Source organism: Protopterus annectens, chromosome 11.part0 (assembly GCF_019279795.1).
Source record: "Protopterus annectens isolate FY-2018-M chromosome 11.part0, PAN1.0, whole genome shotgun sequence".
NCBI classification, from domain to species: Eukaryota; Metazoa; Chordata; order Ceratodontiformes; family Protopteridae; genus Protopterus; species Protopterus annectens.
Window position 1 is genome coordinate 456433730 of NC_056745.1, and position 15458 is coordinate 456449187.

Here is a 15458-nt window from a genome sequence, read left to right on the forward strand (position 1 = left end):
TTGTGAAAAGCCAAATTCATAAGATACATTATTGGAAGAGGGATGGTAATACCACAAATAGAAAGACTATGTGCCATTAAAAAAACTCACCCATACTTTCCACTAAAAGGCAGTAGAACGTTGTTCTTGGGCTGGGTGGGAACTACAGAATGCTTTTGCCTAATTTTGTAACTGTTTGCTGTCCTATGACAGAGTTCCTAAAAGCAAAAGCCCCTATCAAGGTGCAGTGGTCTCTTGAAGACAGCATTTAGTGAATTAAAAAGAATCCACCTGAACTTACACTGACCCAGGGGACCAGGATTTAAATAGCGGTCTTTGCAGTGGAAGAGGTGTGGGGAGGGACAGGAAAGGTGGGGCATGGCCTCCTCCCCTCTCATGGAGGTGAGGGTAACAGGTGCTCGGGGAGTTGATAGGAAAGTGCAGTTTGTCATGTTAAGTCTTGGGGAAAAATGCTTTCCATGCTTGAGGGGATAGGGCTGCTTGCTGGTAAAGCATCTTGTGGAAACGAGGGATGACCAGTATGTACAGCCCATTACATATTCTCCACAGGCTTTGTTTCCATGACAAATGTAGGGCTAAGTAATGTGTTATTGTATGGATGCATCACATGTTTGTTTGAAGGCCAAGTACTGTTCCAAGACATTCAAGGTGAGGAGCATCCTGTGTGTTACATCAACAGAAATGTAGACAGTGCCAAAAAGAGATATTCAGGCCTAGTGTATGTTTATCAATAAATTTCAGCTTCTATTCCTTGAAGTATTGTTTGTATGGGTCTTTCAACATATTCACTGACACATGCTTCTCTGCAGTGGCTGAGTAAGCATAGAGTTGCAGTCTAAACTGGAATGTGGAGCTCATATTGGCTCATGCTTTGTTCAAGGAAATTAATCTTAACCAGGTTGGATATAAAGGCTGTCCAGTGGTCCATGAAGACTTTGGAGGGAAGGCTGTTTTTGTGGTCACCACTTGTTTCAGTCGAATAACTTTACTTTCATATAGTACTTAAGAAAGGTGTTGTCTGTGCTAGTACTGTCTGTGACGGGAGGCAGTGTTAAATTGGCAGTGGGGCTGTGATGGGCCTCACTTTCTGTTTCACCCCCTTACTGATATGAACATGCATGCAGACTCTGTAAGCATTGTTTAGTCCTTTGCTGGAGTTGAAGACTTGGGAGCTTTCTGGTTCAAATGTTTTCCAAGTAGGACACTCTTGAGAGTGACTTATTTGGTATTTTGGTGAATATAGCGTTGTTTCTCTCCTCAGTACATCAAGTCAAGTGGGAACTAGTAGCAGATGTGTTGTCCACTGTGTGGGAAGAGAGATTCCTTTATGCTTCCTTGATGGTCATCCTGATTCCATGCCTAATCACAAAATTGAAAGAATAAAGACCAAAAGCATAATCTTTTTTTTTTTTTTCAAAAAATGTTGTTTTTTAACAAAAACATTAACATAATCATAGGTTCATAGGTAAGTACTAGGCTATCTGCCTGAGGGCATCTATAAGCGTATCCAGAATGTGTTGGCTTTCACCACCCCCTTAGATTAGTTCCCTGTGCCTCTGTCCAGCAGAGCCATTAGTTCCCTGTGCCTCTGTCCAGCAGAGCCACTGTAGTGATCCCTGGGGTAAATTTTCTGTTTCCCATCCACTCATCAAGATTTCTCTTGAAGAGTGTTAGTGAGGGGCTCTGCCTAATGTAGGTTGGAATCCTGTTCCAAAGCATGGGGAGTCTCTGGGACAGAAATCTATCCCTCCAGCGCATCCTGTTTAATGTTGTGGTGAGGCTTAGATCCCTAGAGCGTGTGGCTCTCGGGGATTTCTTTCTTTTTTTAGGTGGAGCATGTCCATCAGTTATGGGTTGGACATGGCCTTGTATGTCAGGCAGAGATCACCTCTAAGTAAGCGATATGCAACCGAGTACAGCTGGAGTTTCTTCAGTCGGGCTGCATAGGGCATCTGTTTGAGGTCAGTAATCCTCTTGGTGAGGTACTTCTGTAGTCTTTCCAGCTGTTGCAGGTGTCTTGTAAGGTACATCCCAAATGGGGCGTTGTACTCTACGATGGGTCTGATGAGTGATGAGTAGAGGGGCATAATAACCTCTTTTGTTCTAGATGCGAACCCTTTTGTGATTAGGTGGGTCACATAGAAGGATTTTCTAACCACCTTGGCAATATGATTATCAAAGGAGCGATTACTATCTACTTGGGTCCCCAGATCCCTTATTACATTTTTTGTATTTAGGGGACTGCCTAGTATGTGGTAGTTCATGGGTACTTTGTTTTTTCCAAAGGGGATGACTATGCACTTTGGCATTTGCTTGGAGCCATGATTTTGACACCAGGTATCCGTCTCAGTGAGACCCATCTGGAAGATGTCTGTATCAGCAGGAGAGTCAATTATGGTCCCCAGTTTGCAGTTGTCTGTGAACTTGGTCAGCCATAGTCCTCCTGTGCTTGCCTGTACCTCTGAGAAGTATATAATGAACAGGAAAGGTCCCAGGACTGAGCCCCGGGGGCTGCCACTTGTAACCGGTGTAGAGTCTGACCTAGAGCCTGCAACTCTCACTGTGTGGGTTCTATCCGTGAACCAGTTGGCAACCCATCTTGTGACATAGGGGTTTATGTTCAGGCTGGTGAGCTTGTCTATAGTACCAGAATGGGGAATGGAGTTGAAAGCCTTTGCGAGGTCTAGGTAGGCTGTGTGGACCTCCTTTCCCTCGTCTAAAGACTTGGTAACTGTCTCAAAGAACTCCACCAAGTTTAGGAGGCATGATCTGCCCTTAAAGCCAAACTGGGTAGGGCCCAATGTTTGGAGGTTCCCAATGTCTCTGTTAATGAGTTCCATGATGATGCGCTCCATAGTCTTGCAGACCAGGCTAGTCAGGCTTATAGGGCGATAGTTCCCAGGGTCCATTGTGGCTCCACCTTTGTGGAGTGGGATAACTGTTGCTGTGCGCCACTCTATGGGTATGTAGCCTGTAGAGAGGCTGAGTTTGAACAGTGTGTTTAGGTGAGGGGGTCGTTCATCTTGGAGCTCTTGTAAGACAGCCTGGGACACTGTCCGGTCCCATTGAAGCTGTGTTTTTGGCTTTGGATTGGGCTGTTTTAACCTGTGTGTCAGTGATTTCCGGGGCTCTACATTCTTCTGGTATGGTTGTGGGCCCTTTAGGGGATGAAGTTTGCACTAAACCTGTCTGCCAGAATGTTGGCAATATCAGTCGGTTCAGTGTATTTTGTGCCATTCTGCACTACCTCAGAGCAGATCTGAGAGTTTCCACTTAGGTTCTTGACATAGCTAAAGAACGCTTTGTGGCTATCTTTGGAGTCCTTGGCAATTTTTCTTTCGAAGCTAGCCTTTGATGATTTTATGATGGATCGTAGTTTCTTGCTGATACTGATCAGGGATGTCTTTCCTTCCTGGGATTTTACTCTTTTCTGTAAGAGTTTCCTCCTCCTACTGTATAGCTTGTTTATGGCAGGGGTCCTCCAGACTGGTTTCCTTTTTCTGACTGAAAAGCTGCATACTTGAGCTGTTTGGTTAGCTTTTACATACCTACATCAACTTTATAACAAGCTGAGATGAGTATAAACTTGCAGTGTTATAAGATATTACTGCATTTTATTTTTTCTGTTTTATTGTTTCTTTTAATATTGTGTTAAAAAAAAGTACTGCATTTATCTTGTTGTTTATTTGTTCACTGAAAATTGTGAGCTCTCTCTCTGTCTGCAGTTAGTTTTGGAATTGACCTCCCCTCCTATAAATTTGTTTGAACACTCCTCCTGGGCCCATCTCATTTGCTCAATCAACCAAGTACAGTAAGATCATATTTTGATTTCAGACACACCATTCCCATTTGTTCAGATATATCCCAGCTCTATCCTAGTCTAGTCTCATTAGCTCATCCTGCCTAATAGAGAAAACATTTGAGTAGGCATACCTACTTAGGCCCTGAACTTGTCTGATTGAAGATTGCTGGACCAGGGCTCAGTTCTGAGGTTTTTTGCTGGTTAATTGGGTAATATGTTTAAATCAGTTTGCTTGTTTTCTATTGTTGTAAAAAAAAAATGGCACTTTATCTGCTTTTACTGTATTTGTGTTTCTTACTACTTTATTACCTTATTTTTCTTTTGCCTCTTCCTAAAAGTACTCAATTGTGTTTATTCTGCTGCATTTATTACAGTTTGGTAACATTTTAACTATAAGTAACTATATACATAGTCCATAACAAGTTTTGCAAATGTAAATCTACATCAGGAAATCAGTCAGTCAATATTTCTCAAGTAAGAATTGCAACTTCTCCCATGCAATTAAATTATGCTTTACCTTTGTTGTTTTCAGTCTTATAGTAAAGACCAAAGCATATTCCTGACATCCAGTGGTGACCAAGAAGTGGTATTATTTCAGGTTGTATAGCTCCTGCTGGCATAGGAACCCTTTCTGGCAAAATCCAAGGAAGCCCCCCGTCGCTGAGGAGACGAACATTTCCACATCAGTGTCTAGCTTTTCTAGTCAGTTATTTGCAGCTTCTTAGAAGCCCTCAAATTGACTCATTTGCATGACCAAGTTCCATTTCCTGATGGGCTTGACTTGTGCTTGCAGAATCCTAGTGCTTTATGCTTGTATATTTAAGGAACAGTATCTTGGCTTTTAACTTGGGTGTTTTGTAACTTAGAACCATTCTAGATATGCTGTTGAAAGTGGTTCCCGATCAGTCATTGTACCAGTCCTTTTTTGCAGTGGTGGAGACAATGTTGGAATAAATTCTTTGCTCGTAAATATGTTTCAGGCTGAGGTTTTGCACTGAAGTGAATGCCTTCAGTGTATGCAGACAAAAGCAATTGTTTGTCTCCTCCCGTGTGAGAGGAATGGGCTCATAGTGGCCAAGCAAATTATTTCCAGTTAAATTGACCGCTGAATATTTGTTTGCCATGAGGCATTGAAACACCAATTGAAAAAAAATGCCTTTTTTTTCCTTTTGCCATTCCACCATGGTGTGGTTTCTTCAGGTTCTTCCTTGAAGTGTCAAAACTGAGGACATTTGTGCCATGATCACTTGGTTAGCAGTTCCAAGTATTGCCAGGTAGTTTTGCTTGGAACATGGGGTTAGGCATCTGGCCTCATTTGGTACTTCAAAATTCAGCCTTCTGAGTTTTTCCACTTGTTTTTTCAGAGCTCAGCCTTCTGAGCTTTTCCTTTTGGTTTTTATCCTGCTGCTTCTGCACTGGAGGGATTTACTGCATGAGATTCAACCCAGTCTTGCACTCACCGAGGAGGGTCACTGATGAGATGTATAAGATAACTTGACTCTCCTTGGTGGGTCGCAGCACACAATGTCATAACCTGTGTTGATGTAGGATTCACATACCTGCAAAGTATGAAAGCTTTAGAGAAGAAAAAAATCAAGTGTTTAGTTGGAGAGTGTGAGGGTAAACTCACTGAGTAAGTTTTTTTCATTTATTTATTTATTTATGTATTTATTTAAATTTGTTGATCGGGAGTGTCCGACTGGACGTGGGTCCATTTTCAGTGGAGGCCCGGGGAGAAAAGCTCCACAGTAAAATAAACAGACAGTAATTACATTGGATTACATAGCGATTAACAATTTAACGTAGAAATTACTTACAACATATTTACAGATGAAGAACATAGTACATCAGTAGACAACTAGAATCTTTATCTGTGAAGTACATAACAGGCATTAACAAATGTAACAATGAGAAGTTCCTGCTGTATAATAAGTACTAGGCTTATGAGTATCTGAGCTTGCTATAATCAAGGTAGTTAGTGGAGTGGAAAGAAAGGTAGTAGTTGGATGGGGTGGATGATATTAGAGTGGGAGTTGCAAGGGCATAGCCAGCATGTTTTAGGTGCGCTTTTAATAAAGTTTTGAAGTTGGTGCATGATGGTACGGAGGTAATTGTGGGTGGGAGTGAGTTCCATAATTTGGCTATGGCGCAAGAGAATAGTGCTTCACCAGCAGAGTTATTTGCTTTAGTGATCTGCAAGTGATTTTTGTTGCTGGATCTTAGTGGTCTGGTGGTGCGATAGGGTTGGAGTAGATTCTGGAGGGATGGGACATTTAGTGGATGGTTTACTAGTTTGTGGGCGAGTGAGAGTTGATACCACTGAAGGAGGTGAGGGAGTTCAAGCCAGCCCAGTTCAGCAGGTGAGAGACAGTGGTGACTACGGTAGGATGCCCCTGTGGCGAATTTGGCGATTTTGTTGTAGCAGGTCTCTAGCTTGTTTAGATCACATTGCCTTAGGTTGGTATATACTGGAGAGGCATAAAGTAGGGTGGAGATAAGGTGGGAATTTGCTATTGAAATCTTTGCTGCTTTGGTGAGAAATGTTTATTTCTGTATAATGCTCCTAGTTTTTTGTGGACTGTTTTTATGGTCATGGATATGTGAATGTCAAATTTTAGTTTATTGTCTATTTCCACTCCTAGCAATTTGGTGTGTTCAGTTGGGTATATAGTGGTGTTGTCTTTTGCTGTGATGTTAAAGTGAGAGTTGTTTTGAGTATGTTTGGTGGGTTGGAAGATGAGTAGTTTAGTTTTGTTTGGGTTGAGTATTAATTGGGCATCGGATAACCATGTTTCAACAGAGGAAAAGGCTTCCTGTGTGACTTTTTGCAGTTTGGGTAGGGACTGGGCTGAGCAGATGATGGTCGAGTCATCTGCGTATTGGATGAGTGTGCCATGTTTGGTGGCAGAGGCTAGATTATTGGTGTAAACAGAGAAAAGTAGGGGTCCAAGGATGGATTCTTGGGAAACCCCTATGGAGACAGGTAGTTGGGGAGATATGTCATTCTGCCATACAACGGATTGTTGGTGGTCAGACAGGTAACTCTGAAACCAGTTGGTGACTGATTGTGAGAAGGATAGGTTATTGAGGACAGAGATAAGTTGTTTGTGTGGGACCATGTCAAATGCTTTAGATAGGTCTCGGAAAGTAGCAGAGGAGAGATAGCCATTGTTTTTATGCTATGTTTTATCATAGATGTCATACTTAAGAGTCCATCTGTTTAGTTTCTTTCAGCTGTACTGTGCTCTTGACCCTTTTCTAAATATTTTCCATTATATCCTTGCTGATTATTTGTTGACTTGCCTTCTACCATCTGTTTGTCCTATTTCCCCAAAGTGCAGTTCCATTATGCCCTTTTCTCTGATAAAGCTAAATTTCTGGGAGTCTTTAACATCTGTGCAATATTAAGTTTCCTGTCTGAAATTTTTGTTTCCTACTGCAACAGTTCTATGCATGTCCCTGTTCACACATAACCAAGCTATATTCCCTATAAAATGTGTAGTATTAAAAGCTATGAAATGCATTTGGGAAGCCTGACTAGGCTTAAAAAGGCCGTTTAGAGTCAGTAGCCTAGTAATCACTTATGAACCTATGAATCTGTATGCCACTTGTTTGTGGCCTGCATCACTTTTCATTTATTTTTGCTTCCATACTTCATTTGTGTGTTGGAACACTTGTAAATGTACATCGCTGAACCATATTTTGTCTGGTTGTTATTGCCTTGTGTTTTGTGCTTCTTGAGCTGGAGTGTGTTTCCCCGTATAATGTTTAGTTTGTGAATTATTAGTGTGTGAAGATTTTTACTGCATTCACTGTTCATACTTGGGAATGCATGTATGTACTCACTAGGGCCTATTTTGTCACAATACCAGAATGTAGATTCACATGCTTAACTTTCATGCATAATTTTTAATTTTGTGAGTTATTTGTTGTTTTATTGTTTTACCATCCATTTCCATTTCTGTTATTGTGCAGTTCTGTTTATAAACCTCTCAAAGTGTGACATAATGCACCCACTGAGACTGGCCATTTATCAAAATGAAAGTAAATGTTCTTTTCTTTCTTATAATAGCATATATTCAGATAAGTGAAGTGTCAGGCATGTCAGTATATAACTACTTATGTTGTAGTAAAGATGCTAGTTAGCTGTGGCTTTTGGAGGAACTGATTGTGGATGTGAACCACCTAACACTCTAAATATGAGTAACATTTCATCTCTGCATACATTTTGAAAGGGTGGGATATTGCCAGACAATATACTTTTTTAATTACCTTTAGCATTTCTCATTTTTTCTTAGGTTTAATTGCTCCATTTTTCTTTTACAGCTATATGAGCAGATTCTAGCAGAAAATGAGAAACTGAAAGCACAGTTACATGACACAAATATAGCACTGACAGAAATAAAATTACAGCTCGAGAAAGCAACACAGGTTTGTATACCTTGCACAGTATTAATGTGACTGTCTGAATTTTGAGTATTTAAGGAAATGTGTAATTGTCAAACCTGTTAGCAAGTGGCAGCATTCTTTGATGTATAAATTAAATTGAGGTGGATTTGTATTTTTGTAGTGCTTTTCCTAGATTTTATATGGCAAAAACTGTTAATATTGTGGAAATATTTTACATCACTGACTTTCAGACTTCCTGTTGAGATTTTTTTTTTAATTTTTACCAAACATGAAATTTGTGATAAATGAGGTCAAGAAATGTAGTTTGTGTTAACATGCTTTACATTCTCACCTGAAAATAGAACAAAGATATTCCTCTTTTGTGTTACTGAGAGTGACTCTGTATCACATTCTTTGGTATTTGTTTTCTTTGTGTGTGTGTGTCAGTAAAGAAAGTAACTACTGATATGATGAAGTATGTTAATTGTCGAAAGTGCTCATCCCTAATAAATGTGGATCATGGAAACCTTGTATTGGCTGATCAGTCTGCATGTACTTAGAATCTACTGTAGTTTTTATTGGCCTTTTTTGGGACTTCATACTTCTGTCTTTTACTTCTTACCCTGTATTACGTTAGTCACTTGTGGCTTATCCTGATTTGGCCATCTTAGGAAAATGAGCCATCCAAGAGGTTCCACCAGGGTCCAGAATTTATTCAAGATTTTCTTTGGTTCCAAAGAAAAGTAAGGACCTCAGGCTCATCCTAGATCTCAGTAACCTAAACTTACATGTCTAAAAGTCCTCTTTCAGATTGGCGCAAGTGATTTTGCATTGTCTGAAATGCAAATGATTGTGCTTGATAGATCTCCAGGATGACAACCTGTATATCAAGATAGCCAAGGCATCTAGGAGATTTATACACTTCCCCCTAACATCCAGCAATTTTTCAATATGGAGCTGTCCTTCTTCACTACAGATTCCTGTGGATTCATCAAATGCATGGCAGTAGTCACAAGTCATTTGAGACACTGAAGGGATCTGTGTGTTCTCATGTTTGGGCAATTGACTCCTACTACTGTGACCAGACAAATCTCTTCTCAAAGCCAGAGACTACTTGCTACAACTCTGCCTATCCTTAGGTGTACCTGTCAGTTATGAAAAGTCAAGCCTTTAACTGACACAGTCCATAGCGTTCATCATCTGTCATTGAGGATGGTGCAGTGACACAACAGATACTGTGGTTGTCTCACAGCAAGCGTTTCCCTGGTTTGATTTTTTGGCTTGGGTGCAGTGGCAGCTGGTGACTTCAAATCAAAGGGTTCTGCAGGAGACAGCGGAATGGGTGGGGTCAATGGGAAGGGGTGTTGCCAACTAAAGGGGAGGAGCTATGCTCAAAACCACAACTAACTAACTAAATACACTGCCCTGGGTGCCAAACCATCATTATGAGAGTCCAGTCAAGACAAAATGAAGTGTAGAAGAATAAAAATATTTCAATGCATTGGCTGCACGACAGCTTACTTAATGTCTAGATGGAAACAAAAAGGTTGTGAGGCATGAAAAAATATTGAATGCCAGTCAAAATCAAGTAGCACTCAACTCAAACCACTTTGTGCACTGCAGTTCTAATTATAATTTATATTCAGCTTTATTAAAGTACCAAGTAACATGCTGAAAGTAGAAATGTCTGATGCCCCCACTTGTAAAAATGTTTCTTATCCAAAAAAAGACCTGCTGCCTGACAACTATCTACTAGTTTCATGGGGAAAACATGATCAAAGTAAAAAATGAAAAGCAAACAAGAAATAAGCTCAAGATACATTGCTTAAAAGGATTACTATACAGGTTATGGACCACACGATTGGCATTCTGTTTAGTTTACAGGTAAAGCCTGCAGAGATTACTGGAAGTCTCCAAGTGTAATGAGCTTCTTAAAATAATGTAATCTGTCCTTTATTACAAATACTGTCATATGCATTTCAATACCCAAGGCTTATACATTATCTAGTCAAGTATTCTCTACATGGCAACAACAGAAAGGCTTTCAATGTTGGCAATTCTTTAACAGTATGCTTATTAAAGCTTACTTGCATCTTACGATCTCAGCCAAGCTTACCTGATGGTCATTAAAGTGTTGCCACTTAAACTCAGAGCAACAGGCACTTTGAGTAATAAGCATAAATCAACAGTACAAACAATATGACAGAAACCAGACCATTCTGCAAAAAATCAAGGACAGATGAAAAGCCACTCTAGTACTTGTGTCTACCTTGGATGGGGGATACTCTGCACATTTACACTGCGTAACTACTCCTTGCCTTGCTTCGACACGTCCAGAGTCACTACATGGGGGAGTGGGGTGCAAGAAGTATGTCACAATTTGAAATGTCTCTGGCTGACTGTGATGGCCCTGACACATTTGTCATACCTCTCAACCTCAGAGCAAGAAATCTGGACAAAGCCATACAAAGAAGTGGGATAAAGGCCCAAAAATAAGGACAATTTTTAAATATTGCTCTTATAAACGTAGAAGGATAGTAGAATAGGTCTTGCATTAGTATGAATTTTCTGAATGGTATGAAATCTGAAACTCAAATGTCTGTCATTATTTTCTAACTTCAGTCTTTAATGATTTGTCACTACTTCTTCTTCTTTTGGCTTTTCCCGGTTAGGGGTCGCCACAGCGGATCACCTGTCCGCTCATGATTGGCAGTGGAGTTTTATAGTGTCGAGTTGCCAGCCCGGCGCCCAACCTTCCACAGAAGGCACACACATGCACACACTCACACCTAAGGCCAATTTAGTGTGTCCATTCCACCTACAGCATGTCTTTGGGATGTGGGAGGAAACTGGAGCACCTGGAGGAAACCCACGCAACCACAGGAAGGACATGCAGACTCCGTACAGAAGGCACCCCAGCGGAGGGTCGAACCAGATAACCTCTTGCTGTGAGGCAGCAACGTTAACCGCTGCACCACCGTGGCTGCCCTTCAATGATTTGTCACTAATTTGCCAAAAAAACCCACAATTTTGCCAAAAAAAAAAAAACACAATTTTATGAAAAATGGACCAAAAATGTGATGTAAAAATATAAAATAGCCACACAATACAGCTGGGAACCTGTCAAAGAAGGGACACTTTAATATTAGTACTGCTAACTTGAGCAGCTGACAAAATAAAATAATCTACATGCATTTCTGAAATAAAAGTAATCTATAACTCTTATTATTACAGTTATTTCTTAATTATAAACCCTCCATGTTTTCTTCCAAAATTGCTATTTTGCGGAGGGATTATTAGGGGGAAGAGCAACATTTTGAGCCAAAATCAGGGACAGTTGAGAGGTTTGGCTATGCCTAATTCTGTAAAGCAATTTATTTGCATGTACCTCTCAACCTGTTAATGCAATAAATCTGGACAAGGCCAAACATATTGGGGGAACATATAAACAGTACTAAAAATTGCTCTTGTATAAACTGAGACAGTTGATAGAACAGGTCTTACTTTAGCATGCATTTTTCTGAAGGTTATGAAGTCTGAAACTCAGTGTGTCATTATTTATTGACTTAATTCCTAAATGATTTGCCAGAAAACCACAAATTTTATGAGGAACAAACCAAAATTAAGAAGCAAAAATCTATTCATTCTTTGAAAATCTGGACAGTTAGGAGGTATAGTTCAGCTGGGGCTGTCTTTAAGTTTGCCACCCTTCCCCCTCACAAAATCATGGTCGAATGAAGCCTCCCCCTGTAGCCATTCCAATGATCCATTACTTTGTTATTTCACTCGATTTACCATAAACACTAATGTGCATACTGATTTACTTCTATGATGATTTGGACTTCATTTGAAAGTTTTATTTTGCATTTTACAGCACAAACGCTAAGACGTCTGCTAAACAAACTTAGCATTAAAACTTCTCTGCCCTTAAAACTCACATTCATTGAAACCCACATTCAAAGAAAAATACATTTTACCAGTGGCAGAACTGCCCAATTCAGAACATCTTTCCAGTAAACAATGAAACAAAATGCATGCACCCATAATGACAAAACTGCCCAGTTCAGAACATTTCCATCAAAAAAGTCTACTCAAACTTCTACAGTCCACCATTATCAGTAAATATGCACAATTCTACAGTCTACCATTATCAGTAAATATGCACAATTCTACAGTCCACCATTATCAGTAAATATGCACAATCTCTGAAGAAGTAAAAAAAGTCATCTAAATAATTCCACATTAAATAAATCTGTAACTAATTAAGAGGTTGCTGCTCGCAAACACCTTTATATTTCATGGTTTCATCGAAAAATATAGTGTCTGATGCCCCTGAAGAATAAATTGCCTATATTCCATTAAAAATTATAAGCTAGTAATATTGCAATAGGAAATGGATAGCAAACCGATAACAGGCTCATAGTTAGTATCTTAACTTTTTCAGTACGGCAGCATTCACCCCTTGTGGGAGTAGAACCAACAACCTTCTGCATCAAAAGCAAGTACCCAACCTGTTGTGCTGTTAACAATGCAAGCTGACTTTGCATAAGCAGCACTAAACTTCTCTTCCCCTGCAGCTTTCAGCTCCTTGTAAAATCTACTCAATACTCAACTGCATCTCAACTTCGCAACACAAGAAATCTGGAAAAAGCCAAATTTATTGGGGGGGGGGGTGAGTCAAAAGCCCAAAAACCAGGGGCACATTAAACATTCCTTGTATAATCTTGGAAAGTTGCTAGAATAAAATGCTGTGTTACCACCATAAATTTTACTGCCAAGGTCCCTGTGCAAAAGAGTCAGAGCAACATACCACAATGCCAAATCAGCTGCTTTGTGAAAGAAAAATGCTGTTACCACCATACATTTTACTACCAGTGTCCCTGTGCAAAACAGTCAGAGCAACATACCACTATGCCAAATCACCTGCTTTGTGAAAGAAAAATGCTGTTACACCACCATACATTTTACTGCCAAGGTCCCTGTGCAAAACAGTCAGAGCAACATACCACTACGCCAAATCATCCGCTTTGTGAAAGAGCGGAAGACTGAAAGTTAAATGGCCATCATTTAATGAATTCAGTTCTCACCATAGCTGTCAACCTCTTAGCACAAAACACCTGGACAAACCCAGTAATGAGGGAATATAGCCCTCAAACATATTCAGTGAATTCAGTTCTTGCCATAGCTGTCAACCTTAGCACAAAAAACCTGGACAAAGCCAATAATGGGGTAATACAGTCACAAAAATAAGGACAAATTTCAAATATTCATTTTATAAACTTAGAAAATTTCTAGAATAAAAGGTTGTGTTACTATGTATTTTCTGAAGAATGTGAAGTCTGAAATTCAAATGCCTGTCAATTTTACTTCTGACGGAACAAAAACAATTTTCAGCAGAGGCCCAGGGAGAAATACTGCAGACGCATGTCTTTGTAAATTGGCAGGACACCAGAGCAAATCCACACAAACACAGGGATGAGATGCAGACTCCACACAGAAGGCACCCCAGCCAAGAATCAAACCAGAAAACCTATAGCTGTGAGGCAACAATGCTACCACTGCACCATCAGATATGTAAGGAATTAAACATTCAGAAACCTGAAGTCTGAAATTCACATGCCTGTCAATTTTATTTAACATTTGTTAATCAGGACAGTCTGACTTGGAACAAAAAAACAATTTTCAGCAGAGACCCAGGAAGAAATAATGCAGACATGTCTTTGTAACATGGGAGGACACAAAAGCAAACCCACACAAACACAGAGAGAAGATGCAGACCCCACAGAGAAGGCACCCCAGCCAAGAATCAAACCTGAGAGCCTGCAGCTGTGAGGCAACAATGCTACCTCTGCACCATTAAATATCAAGCACTGCAACATTTAGAAATCACAGATATTATGAGGAAAAGATCAGATCAAGTATGAGGCAAAAATCTGCAATTTTTTTTACAAATGGTGGTGGGTAGGGAATTCAGGTCCTTAACACCTGCATACAAGGTACAGGGTTCAAGCCTGAGGTATTCCCTACCACACCACCATGAGTTTGTTCTAGCCACCTAACAACTGGGGCATTTACACACACACATACACACCCGACGAGACTCCTTAACATCACACACACTCTTACCTTCCCCTGTCCGCGATGTAGATCCCTGGGGCCATTACATACATCCCATAGCTGGCGTGTTCGAGCACATCCCCGCGAGATCCCCGATGAGACTCCTTACCATGACATCCCCGCGAGATCTCCAGCCTGCCTGCCGACGTTGCATTCCAGGTCTGACCTGTTCCCAGCGACAGTCTATGCAGTTAAAACTGCATAGACTTCTGGAAGCTCTGTTCTTCCATGTTTCCCAGTCCGGACTGCTGTTGAGACAGTCTGCGCATGCTCCAGACTGTCTCAGCAGCAGTCCGGACTAGTGCGCGAAAGTCTGCGATTTTTTTAAAAAATTTTTATCTTTTCTTTTTCTTTTATTTTCTTCTTTTTCTTTTATTTTACAGCTGAGGGGGCTGCAGTCTGGCAGTCCAACAGCATGGGCCGCCGCTGCTAGGGTGCCTTCTGTGCAGAGTCTGCATGTCCTCCCTGTGTTCGGGTGGATTTCCTCCAGGTGCTCCAGTTACTTCCACATTACAAAGACATGCAGTAGGTGGACTGCACACAGTAAATTGGCCATAGGTGGTGAGTGCATATGTGGTGTGAAAGAACTGATGAGGCAGGGCTAGCCACCAGGCAGTGTAAACCTTGGCTCTTGGTTTTTCCATGATAAAAAGGGGTTGTGGATGAATGGATTTAGGTACAACAAGCTGCACTGTCAGTCTTCCCCCAGACTAAATTCACAGGCTGACAACATCAGTCCAACATCTTCCAAGTTGTTCCTGTCCTTCAGCTTATTTGGTACTCTGAGTCCTAGGGTTGATGACCCATGCACATTCATTCATGCGTATACTGTAATGGTTACTCAAAGTTCAATTGCCTCAGATTTTGGATTATCCATCTGCATATGTAATCATCACACAGCTGTGCAAGATCCACTTAAAATGGTGACTAACTTCTCCATCACTTTTTGCAGAGAGATTATTTGTTCTCCTTTTACTTGTGGCAACAGTAAATCACATATGCCTTCTCTCTGGGGTGGGTATTTCAAGGGGGAGGATGATCCATGGAACTTGGAATCAGAGGCAGTATTCTGGAGACTAGGGTGGTTGTTCTTGTGTTGCAGGAATTCTTGGACCTTCTTCTTCCAGGAGTGATTTATTTCTAGACATCA

At 40.6% G+C, this 15458-nt stretch overlaps 1 protein-coding gene across 3 annotated transcripts in view; it reads left to right on the forward strand.

Annotated features, from left to right (window-relative positions):
• PPP1R12A (protein phosphatase 1 regulatory subunit 12A) overlaps positions 1 to 15458 on the forward strand; it is a 2492399-nt gene that overhangs the window by 2140292 nt on the left and 336649 nt on the right. For all 3 annotated transcript variants that reach the window (XM_044087956.1, XM_044087957.1, XM_044087958.1), the window contains exon 22: positions 8129 to 8233. In XM_044087956.1, the coding sequence (XP_043943891.1) occupies positions 8129 to 8233 (105 nt within the window). The remainder of the gene's footprint in view (positions 1 to 8128; positions 8234 to 15458) is intronic.